Source organism: Hippichthys cyanospilos, chromosome 12 (assembly GCF_059441005.1).
Source record: "Hippichthys cyanospilos isolate Australia breed blue-spotted pipefish chromosome 12, RoL_Hcya_1.0, whole genome shotgun sequence".
NCBI classification, from domain to species: domain Eukaryota; kingdom Metazoa; phylum Chordata; class Actinopteri; order Syngnathiformes; family Syngnathidae; genus Hippichthys; species Hippichthys cyanospilos.
Window position 1 is genome coordinate 6,884,173 of NC_142380.1, and position 11,330 is coordinate 6,895,502.

Genomic DNA, 11,330 nt, shown 5'->3' on the forward strand with positions numbered 1-11,330 from the left:
TGTTACTTATCTAACTGTTCTTAGAAGTGATCAGAAAATGAAGCCTCGTGAAGCACTACATATTTTGTAGCTGATCTAGATTGTGTCCAATCTTTTGATCTTTACATCAAAGACTTTTTCACATCAAAGGGAAAGCATGGAAGAAAGACACTAGGGAGCTGAAATTTCAGCCAGATGGTGACAACATGTGCCATGCATTGGCTAAAATACTGGAAGAATGATGTGCAAGAAAAACACCCAAAAACGATCAAAATACAGCACAAGGTTAAAAGACAGCATGGAAATGATAATCCATTTGAGTTGCACTGGCCTTTATCTTTAAACCAAGAGCACCATCTGGAGGAGTAAGAAAATATCACAAGTGCTTCATGAGGCTTCATTTTCCTGCTAGTAGGTTTTAGAGCATATATTTTCACTTTTACTTGAGTAAACACATTGAATAAGTCCGACTAGTATTTTTTTTTCTTTCAGTCTTTTTTTTTTTTTTTTTTTGACAAGCATCTGTGAGCAGTTTCCACCTTGCATAAATGAGCACAATATACTGCTGGTTATTAAACAGATTTTCCATGCAATTTTCTGTTAATTTGTTTCCAAACTTGATCTCATTAGTGTCAGGAAAAATGCAGCATAACACTGACTAAGCCCACCTGAGTGAGCAAGGAGGCGTGGCAAGACGCACGCAAGCTCTATAAATGAAAGCATGCCAAGAATTTGATGATCAACATCGAGCGAGGTGCACTCCCAGAGCGAAGCGGCCATGCTGGGATCATGCAAACTCTTCTGTTCTTTGCTCGTCCTCCTCTCCGGCTCAGGCGGGTCTAGGCCACAACGGGCCTGGGGGGCCACGCTCGAGACAGACGAGCAGAAGCTCCAGCTGCTGGAGGCGCTCAAGATGGGAATCCTGAGCTCACTCGGCATGAACCAGAAGCCCCATATTACGCAAAAGGCGTCCCAGCAGGAATTAAGGAGGATGTATGGACTGTACTGGGAAAAAGTGAGGGAGATGAGAGGAAACGGCAGCCGGCCGATGGAAGCACCCCTGTCGATGGTGCTTTTTCCATCTACAGGTGAGACGCTTGATTTTCTGACTAATGCGCGCGAGTGAAAGGAACGCGCCAGTGGGAGTAGAATGGAATGTTTGAGGCACGCTTCATTCATGAAATCTTCTCATGAGAGCTGACCCGGAAAAAAGATTAACAAAGCAAATGTTCCACTCTGCCTTCAGCTACACTCTACGGGGAAATAAAAAAAATCACATTTACTCAATTGAAATGAGGCAGCATATTAAAAGGGATATTATTCATTAAATTTCACTTCACGATATTGAATAAGAACATTCATATTAATCCATTTATTATTAGTAGCTTTGAATTCAAAACAAAAGGGAATTCATATAGATTTAATATATATTTGATATATTTAATTATCTAATTTCTATTAGTGCTATTTAGACATCTAGAAGATTAGTATTTTTCAGATCACATATCCTTTTGTTTTCTATTCAAATAAATGATTCTTCGTACATGGATTTGATTGATGATCGATCGATTATTTGTAAGGGAGTATTTGAGATTTTAAATAAAACAAACAAACATGCATAAATCCTTTAAATATAATTATTGAATGAATTAATTATTTCAGGTAAATATAAGTTCATGAAACGAATTTTTTGTTCAGTAGGTTATTCAATTTCATTATTGTAAAAAACTCAGATTGTCTCCCGCACTAGAACGGGTTGATCCAACTTGTCATGTGCCACCTCTCGTTACCTGTCAAGTTAATTATTATTTTTGTGAACACATCTCTACGATGATATCAAAAGAGGACACTTTAAGTTGAATATTTTTTTGTGGACAAATATTTTTTTTTTTTTTTGAGAACAGGTCTGACACTTTGTTGATTATTATTGGGGAGGACAAACGTTTATTAATAATTAAGCTAATGATTTATATTTGTGAAGAGATCTCTACCGTAATCCTAAAACAGGACACTTTATGTTTAGAATTTTTCTGTGGACAAATGTTTATTTGAATATATATTTTTTGAGAACAGGTCTGACACTTTATATTGATTATTTTGTTATGTAAAATGATGTATTAATAATGAAGTTCTTTCTTTTTGATAACGGATTTTTTTCATCATCCAAAAGACGACATTTAAGGTTGATTATCTTTTTGTGGACCAATACAAATGAAGTTTGAAAGGGTCTAAAGTTTAATAAATAAGGCACTGTTTAAAGCCCCCCCCCCCAAAAAAAAAAACACTACTAAAAATATTTACACTTGTTTCAAAGTATTGTCTTAGAAAAAGTATAAGAATTTGTCTCATTAACGATTAATGGATCAAAAAAGATAACTGATTATGTTGACAAATAATTTTTGATTAATTAATCCATTGTTGAATACCTAATGTTGACTTTTTTTTTTCTTTCTTTCTACGGGGCCAGCAGTAGCACCTCAGGTGACAGATCCAAGGGCGCTGCCAGCCGTTGACCACAAGCAGTGGCATAGAGCCGTTTTCCGCAAGAACTCAAACATCCACAGGGAGGCCGTCCTCACCCGAGCCGAGCTGAAGCTTTCCGGGCGGACTTCGAGTCGAGTTCAGGAGATTCGAGTCCATGTTCTCAACTCTCAATGGACCCAAGCGCCCCCCCACTTCTCAAAGGGACAAAGCCTGACTGTGGACATCGGCGCTCAGGCGGCAGAGTGGGTCAAAACGGAGGACGCCAATACGTCCTTGGTTGTGGACGTGAGCGCGGCCGCGAGCGAAGGCCAGCTGGCCGTTTCCTTGGAACTGGACTTGATGCCCCCCAGGGCCAAGAGACGTCTGCCTCGCTCAAACGCGGAAGACCAGTGCAACCAAGAAGGATGGTGCTGCCGCAAATCCGTCAACGTGTCCTTCAAAGACATGGGATGGACCGACTGGATCGTGGCGCCCACCGAGTACACCATGCACTTGTGCGACGGCACCTGCCCGCACAATTACAAGCCGGCTAGCATGCACACGCAGGTCAAGTCCCGCCTGTACCAGATCATGAAGGGCGGGTCGCCGCGCCCGTGCTGTGTGCCCGCCTCCTACGAGCCCATGGTCCTCATGTACTACGACCACTGGGGCAGGTTGAAACTCACACCTTTCAACGACCTCATCGTCACTAAATGTCATTGCGCCTAAGTCCTCGACGACTTTTCTACAATGTTTTATTTATTCAAAGTTTTATTTATTGCCTTAAACACTTTGAGTGCCGTTGACGTGAAAATACGTCAACAGGATAACTACCGAGGAGTGCCCTTGACGTCAAATGACGTCAACTACTTATTTTTATGGGAATAAGTGGAAAGACAAGTTTGGGCAACTGTGATTTGATCATCAAGATCCATCTATCCATCCATCCTTGATCTCGTCCATCCCAGCTGTCTCGAGCAGGATGTGGGGTAAACTTGTTGCCAGCCAATCGCAAGGCAGACTGAGACGAACAATTCACACTCCAGAACATACTTTTAAAGGGCTATTTGGAGTGCCCGACATACCTAGCCTGTATGTTTTTAAGAATGTGGGAGGGAACCGGAGTAACTGGAGAAAGCCCATGCAGGCACGGGGTGAAAATGCAAACTCCACAAAAGAGGGTTGAAGCCCTCATCAAACTTGTGACCTCTGCACCATGAGGCGGATGTGCTAACCACTCTTCCACCGTGCTGCCCTTGATCATTAATAATGGGAAGTTAAAAAAAAAAAGTAAAAACCTTGTTATTTACTTGACATTTTTTACAGTCTATATTATTTGTACCGATGCAAGGTATTTTTGGATGAAAAAAAAAACTATGTAAGACAAAGTGCTGTGCCATCCATATGTGCTTTAATAAACTTTTGAGCTACTGTTATAACAGAATAACTCCAGAATATACCATCGATGTAAAACATAGTCAGTTTTATTTCTGGCTCATCCATGCAAAATTTAAGATAACAAAGGCATACAACATTTAGCAAAGCAGTCACTATAAGACAATTTAGGAAAAAGTTGCAGTTCATTTGCTCTTAATTTGAAAAGGAAACGGTATTCTGTAATGGCAGTAAAAGCCATGAATTATACTTGCTGATACCTGCAGAAATCCTGTTAAAATTTCATGTAAATGCCTACATACATACCGATGTATGGCCACATACCCCCAGGGGTACACAGTTGAAAACTGCTGACTTAAAGGTAATAACAATGCGACTCTGATACTAATCTGTCTCTGGTGTTTTCACATATGTGCTAGCATTAAGCTAACAGATGGTAAGGCAAACTAATGCGGTTATTTAATGTACACAACATGTCATTCTCAAACGTTTTCTGGTGAATTATATCTCCTGCCATCTCGTCAAAGTGCGTTTGATTGTTCTGTTTATCACTATATGTCACAGGCATAGTCAAAGGAATTATTATTTAATGGCTTATTTGTAAGAAAACCAATAATTTCCACTCCACGGCATGGTGGGTTGGAAATCACTATTTCACAGTAGATTGTTTTTTTAATTTGATCGCCATTCATGTTGAAGGTATTGTAACATGACATTTTTTGTATTGTCCTTATTATTTTATTGTATTTTTTTTAACTTATCCATACTGACCTGTTGCACTTGAATTTACACGATCAACAAAGATGTTTCAGAATAAACATACAGGGAGCAAAATGCTCCTGTTGGCTCTGCTGTCGTTAAATGAGTCCAGTAGTTTTTGAAGGTCAGGGTGTGTCAGCGTGGGAGATCACATTATTGATAACTTGTGTGCTATCTCCTTTTAATGAGCCTGACACTGCTTTGAATGTAGCCTTGACCTTTTCAAGGGACAGACTGTCTATGTTGCAGAGAAAAGTCAAAAGGTTGACGAGTTGAGAGGAAAATGCAGGAAAATTAAGTACTGTTGCAGTAAAACAAGACTTGTAGAGCGGTGGTCAGCAACCTGCGGCTCTGGAGCCCCATGTGGCGCGTTCATTCTTATGTTGCAGCTCTCCGCGGTTTATGAAAATAAATAATGCTTGGTTCAGATCGACTATGTAGATGGCGTAACAAGCGATGCATTTGAATTGCGGTCTATGACCTTTGTGTGAACAGAAATACAGTAATCTTATGTTTTCAAAGTAAGATAAAACTGATTAAAAAATGAAGCATTTGAAGAATTCTGCACAAAATAAATGTCATCTTAATGGCCCTGTGTGTGAGCAAGGATAGACTCAAATGTTGGGTCAGTCTGCTAGTTCTTTTCTCAAAACCAAGACGATAAAAACCTTTGTTAACACGAACACCGCAAATAGCTAAATGACAAAAGACTTCAAGATTAAAAGCAAGTATTTCAAAATAAGATAACAAAGGTAAGTAAACAGTACTAATGGGAGTGCTTGAAGAATTCTCAATACAGAATAAAGCTCATCTTAATGTTCCCCAGTTTGTAAAATGCATGCATTCAGACGTTGGTTCGGTCCGCTTGCTTCTTTTAATGAAAATAATGTGGTACAACTCTGGCTAACCATAGCTGCAGTCATCAACTCCTCTGGTTGCCAATATCTAACAGTGATTCTGTCTACTTCCACCCTTGTTTAGCATGGTCTATGGCACACTTTTTTTAAGTGAATGAAATGTATTATCCTACGATTCGGGGACAATGTAAACATCGTCATCTCGGGAATCCGGGAGAATGGCGAGGTTACATGCGGGATCATTACTGTAGATTACGTCATCGTGTGAATCACACTGCAAGTACAGATCCTCAGGGGGTGCACGAGATGGCCTGCGGAGAAACATTCAGCAGCTCCGTAAATGTCAAAAGCATAAAACAACTCGTAAGTGCAAATAAAAACAGTTATTTTACTGCTCAAGTCAACTTTTCTGGTATCTGTACTTTGCTTGAATTATCTTGAGGACTCCCCTCTAAATTTGAGAACAGATAGCCTTAAGATATTAAAATATGATTTTCTTTTATTGATTGAGTTCTTGGGGAAAATTGAAAAAGTCAAATGTTCTTACACAGTACATTTTGTAATTGTAAAATCACAAGCCACTCTCTTCTTTTGAGGTCGAAGCAAAAGCTAATTTTTGCCAGTTTCAAATGTCATAACTTCCTTAAATCTTAAAATACAGTGTATTTTATTTATTATTTTTTTTCTATTGTGAGGGTCGGTCTTGCTGACAAAAACAAATATTTTCGTTCTTTGGTCACATTAGCACTCGCATCCTTGATGCCACAGTTTCATTATTACTATGATCTCTTGTGAACTTTAAATTCCCACATGAGGAGTTGATGCCACAGATGAGCTGACCGAGAGTAACCCGGAAAGATTGTTCGCTTGCAAGCTAGCTGGTGGCTAACGTGGCTCGCGTAGCGCCTAGCTAGCTAGCTGAGCAGCTAACCTTGGCAGAATATATCCCAGAGCTTTTTTTTTTTTTTTATACATTTTCACAGCTCAAACATGTAGGGATATGAAGCCATGAAATAGGTTAGGGTTTTTATTTTTTCATAATTTTGAAGGCTCACTTTATAGAATTTTTATACTCTCTTCTTGTACTTAATTACGCGTCGTGGGTGCTATAGCTGTGTTCTTAAATTTCCAGCAGTGAGTCAGCAGCTGCTTTGACGACTCAGAACATAACACCCAGTCTAAATGGAGCATTTTCTTTCGAGCAGAAGTCAAATGGGGAAATCACATCACATGCGATGTTTCTTCATCTGTTTCCGATGCGTTCTTTTTTAGGGACAAAACTTTCAGATGTCACACTTTGTGAATAAACAGAATTGTGTAAGAAGAGAATTTCTCACCTGCTCTGTGGAGGCCTGCCACCACTTTTCCGGTCGTTGACGTTTTCATAGATGGGGTTATTCTCAGTGGATTGTGTCCTGACCATGCTGGAGTACTGATGGTCCCATTGTGGCGTCTCTGGGCACTCTTTCTTTTGACTTTTCCTTTGACCCGATATAGGCAATTTCCATTTGTGCTTCAAGATTTTGATGGTAACCGTAACAATAATTGCAAGCAGCATGAGAAAAAAGAGTGTCAGGCCCACAGCCAGACCTACGGGAGAGTTGGGGGCTGCACATGCGGTGCTGTTTGCAGGGACACAAGTGGGATCGAGATGCATGACCTAGAAATACAGAAAAATAAATAAATAAAACACTTTACGGATGTGGAATTCACCTTGCGTAAATATTTTTCATTGTGACTTTTGCTCCAAATTAATTATACCAAAACGTATAAATGATCATAACCAAATATAAATCATTATATGTATGTTAATTAAAAAAGTGATTTTTAAGGTTACTGTATCCAATATTATAATACTGAAAAAATAGCAAATATTGGAATAGCTGCTGGCTCCAAGCCACATGTGCATACAGTATGTATACAGTAAATATATCACAAAATTTTTTTTTGCTTTTTTCTTATGCTTTGAACCCTGTGGCTAATAGCCCAGTTTTTTTTTGTTTTTGTTTTTGCTAGACCACCAGGGGGATTTTTCCCAGTAAACAAAGGGAGACACAAGAAGACGCAATCAAAGTATTGATTTTGAGTTTGAACCGCTATTTTACTTGTCATCAGAGGGCACGCTTCACCAGTAAAAGAAATCAGTCGAGTTACTGTTGCGTTGTTGCAGTATTCTAACAATTTGAGAGCGACTGTGTTATGTTGAAAATATGTTAGTGCTGCGCTAATTTCTAAATGTGCATTTATGTTAAATCTGTGTTGAACGCATGATGTTACTGTAAACATGCAGTTTGAATAAAAGTTTAAAAACCCAAGTTTATAAAACTTGCACATGCCATCTTTCTGTGTAAATATCTTCGGATTATTGTCCTGTGTGACAAATACGTAGATTTCTTTTTAAATTTTCGTTGGTGTGCCTTAAATTCTAGGGGTCAGGGATGGCCGGCAATGTCAAAAATAGAGTTGTGAATATGCACCAGTAGGTCTATGAATACTTCATGAAAAGAAAAGCAGCAGAAAATTATGTATATCAAAATTTCTCCCTAGGTGTGGGGGTGGCCATGTATTTTTAAAACCCTAATACAGTACATTATATGTATACATAATGTAAATGTATATTATCTGATAAAGACAATTAATAAAAGGTATTTACTTTCGAAAGATTGTTTCTTGAAATATATTTTATTCATCTTGCGGAACTTCAAACATTCTGCGTTTACAAGGAGAGTAATTGTTGTTTTTCATTGTGGTTAAAGTAGATGTTCATCATTATGACATTTATGTTTACACAATTAAGACAATCATGCCCAACTCAGGTGATGATAATCTTATTATAACTAATTTGAACTTTTGTACATCTTGAAGGATTTTCTTCTCAAATGACCACAAATAAAAGGTTGACTTCCTGCGAGAACATTTTCCAGCACACTTAATTAAACAGTCAACCACATTCTGTAAAAGCTATTTTGGCAGAACATCAAGTACGGCGAAAGGAAGATTTTTTTTTTCTTTTTTTTTTTTGGTTAAGGGTGAAGAATAAGAAAGTCTTACCGCTCCGGGCGCCAACGTGGAGAGTTATGAGTAAAGTCAAGAAAGTTTTCACCAGTTTCTTCCACTTTCAACAGAGTAGTTCCTCTTTCTTCATCTCATGAAAGTGGGGGGATGAAGAAGCAACTCAAAATACATTTCCTGTTAGCGCTTTTTATGAAAATGGCCTATCAATGAATATCGAGCAACATGCCTGCGCTTACATCTCTTCTATCATCATGTTTCATGTCTTCCAAACATGAGTCACATGGGGTTAATATCTCTCAAGGTGAGATAATTGAACAATAATGATAGGAGCCTTTTCATAAAAAAATGAAGTGAATGTTTGAAGTGGAAGATTGCGGAGTGTGGATCCGCTTCACTAATCCACAACATGCTATACATTATACTATTATATTGCATGTAGAATCATGTATCTTATCGAATGATGAGAGAGATAAACGAATTGACTAATTAAATCTTACAGATATTAAATTCTTGGAACCTGTATACTTTTATTTTTTTCTCAAGTGTTTGTTCAGAGGAATGTCTAAAAACGGTTGGTACTAAATAAATGAGGCATTTAGGTCATTGATTAATTCCTTTTGTGAGTTTAGACATTCAATCCTAGGTATTTCTTTATCTTTTTTGAACCATATGTGCAGGACAGCAATAAAGTAAAAACAGATATTCATTGTTGAGGGATTAAAATTCCAAAGAATCAACATTTTTTGAATGAAAACAGGTCTTGAATCTTTCATTTCATTACCACCCTCCTTTAGTCTAACACTTCAAAATATGAAAATAAATAAATAAGTAAAAAAGATAGAAGGTCTGGGGAAAAAAAGCAAAATGTAAAAGTACGTCTTTGGCATTGAATAAGTTAAAGTAATCAATTACTTCAGATATTAAAGTAATTGATTATACATTAAAATACGTTAAAGTAATCGAGTGATAGATATTAAAGCACCGAAAGGTAATTGATTGTTTTAGTACTTAAGTACCTAAAGTAATTATTTACTAAAGTGTGTAAAGAAATTATTTACTTTAGTACTAAAAATAAAAATAATCACTTATTTTAGCATTTTAGCACAATTGAATACTTAAAGTAATCAATTATATATTAAAGTACATTAAAGCACATTAATCAAGTCATATAAATATTAAAGCAATCAATTACCTTAGTCCTAAAGTACATAAAGTCATCACATCTGATTTACATTACAGTACATATGATTTACGTAAATTATTTAGTATGTAAGGTAATCAATTACTTTAGTGCTCTTGGTTTATAAAGTAATAAATTACAGTAAAGCTTCAATACTCAATTCTTCTTAATTCAGTCATTCGTAGGCCCTGCTTTGAAACGAATTTTAAAAAATAATGGAAAAAAATGTACTTGAGTTAAAAATTCTTTTTAAAAAACTGTACACAATTGCACACCGTGTTTCTCCATATCAGTGTAAAAATAGCAGTTGAAACTTTCTAGAGTAATCTTGTGCACAATTTGCAACGTTTTGCCCTTGAGTCAGAGCTATTCACTGTTGCTATGGTTACGCTGGATCCAAACCAACTGTCTTTGATGGCAGGTGAGACAATTGAACTGTCGCATCTCCTGTGAATGAGGAAAATAAAAAACAAGGTGCTATTGTATGACTTTTGTCTGTGTGTGTAAAGGCTTCATTGTATTTGCAGATGTGTCAAAGTTCTTTTCATTGGAGCGTCGCGTATTCATTTTATGTGAGGTGTATATGTTGTGTTTTAATTTTGTTGGATGTCCATGGCATTTTTTTTTTCCTGGATTATTTTATCCATTATTACCTTAGTCATGTAAACCTTTGTAGGTCATTTATCCTCATTATAGCAAAAACGTTGTTTTATGAAAAGTTTGGTTTTCATAATATTATAACTTTATTCAGGTACTTCATGAGACAACCTTTATCTCATTTATGCCGTTCTTCATGATTGATTTGAATATTAGTCATTCTAGTGGTATTTGAAGGGTTATTTTTCGAAGACTTAAAAAAAAAGAAGTAAAAAATCATGTTCACCTTGAGACCTGGAACTACCCATAAATCAAGGCAGTATTTGCAGAGACAACAACAATAATTAACAACGGTTAGTGTAATGACGTGAGGTTTACACTTTGATATTTACAAGCGGATTTTGTAATCAAACGTGACTTAATTAGTTCGATTCTGCAGTCCAGATGTGTAGTGCGCCTCCACACCATCCCCGTCCGCAACAGACGCTCATCATCATCATCTGTTAAGCTTGCTTTAATTGGCTAACATAAAACCAGAAGCACGCATATTTATTAATAAAATAAAAGCACACAGTTTTTCCCACGAAACACTGATTTCGTTTCCATCGGTTTATTATGGAATTATGGTGAAAACAGACAGTTCTTGCAACCCTTTCAAACTCTCATATGAACTCACCCATAGAAAGAAATATATTTGAAAAATACACACATGAAATACAAAATATAAAAACTGCCAGTTTTAGATATCTGACCCATCTACAGTACACCATTAAATTTCACAACTTGGTTTTGAGTAAATATGAACGAAACCCTTAATAAATATTCATTTAATATGAGTAGCTTTGAATAGAAAGGAAAAGGTAATTAATTATTTTTTAAATCAATTTTGATTATGTAATTGAATTACTTATAGTAATATTATTCACAAATATAGAATTTTTATGAATTGCGTATCACTCAATATTTTTGTTGAGTTATTAATTCCCTTTTGTTTTCAATTCAAAGCTACTCATATTAAATGAATTATTACAAAGGTCTCCATTTCATAATTGTCAAAATTGTAATCCGTTGCCTCGTTTTCAATT

General features: G+C 36.7%; 1 protein-coding gene and 1 long non-coding RNA gene across 3 annotated transcripts; one reads left to right on the top strand and one right to left on the bottom strand.

Annotated features, from left to right (window-relative positions):
* The first annotated feature begins 739 nt into the window (after window positions 1-739).
* gdf15 (Growth differentiation factor-15) lies at window positions 740-4,689 on the top strand. Of its 2 annotated transcripts, none has more exons than XM_088428634.1 (2): window positions 740-1,067; window positions 2,447-4,689. In XM_088428634.1, the coding sequence occupies exons 1-2, from the start codon at window positions 758-760 to the stop codon at window positions 3,169-3,171; spliced, it is 1,035 nt and encodes a 344-aa protein (XP_088284760.1). In that variant the 5' UTR covers window positions 740-757; the 3' UTR covers window positions 3,172-4,689. The 2 variants fall into 2 exon arrangements, with proteins under 2 accessions (XP_088284760.1, XP_088284761.1); XM_088428635.1 differs by having other exon boundaries at window positions 2,450-4,689.
* Window positions 3,926-8,556, bottom strand: LOC148414628 (uncharacterized). The gene is made up of 3 exons (XR_015867362.1): window positions 8,505-8,556; window positions 6,791-7,113; window positions 3,926-5,764 (listed from the first exon to the last, which is right to left on the bottom strand). It is a non-coding gene; the product is annotated as an uncharacterized LOC148414628 (long non-coding RNA).
* Between the last annotated feature and the right edge of the window lie 2,774 nt (window positions 8,557-11,330).

Excerpts from the sequence above, each read along its gene's own strand:
- gdf15 (XM_088428634.1), top strand. The coding sequence starts at position 758 with ATGCTGGGATCATGCAAACTCTTCTGTTCTTTGCTCGTCCTCCTCTCC. Across the intron at positions 1,068-2,446 it reads GGTGCTTTTTCCATCTACAG|CAGTAGCACCTCAGGTGACA; the intron begins GTGAGACGCTTG and ends CTACGGGGCCAG.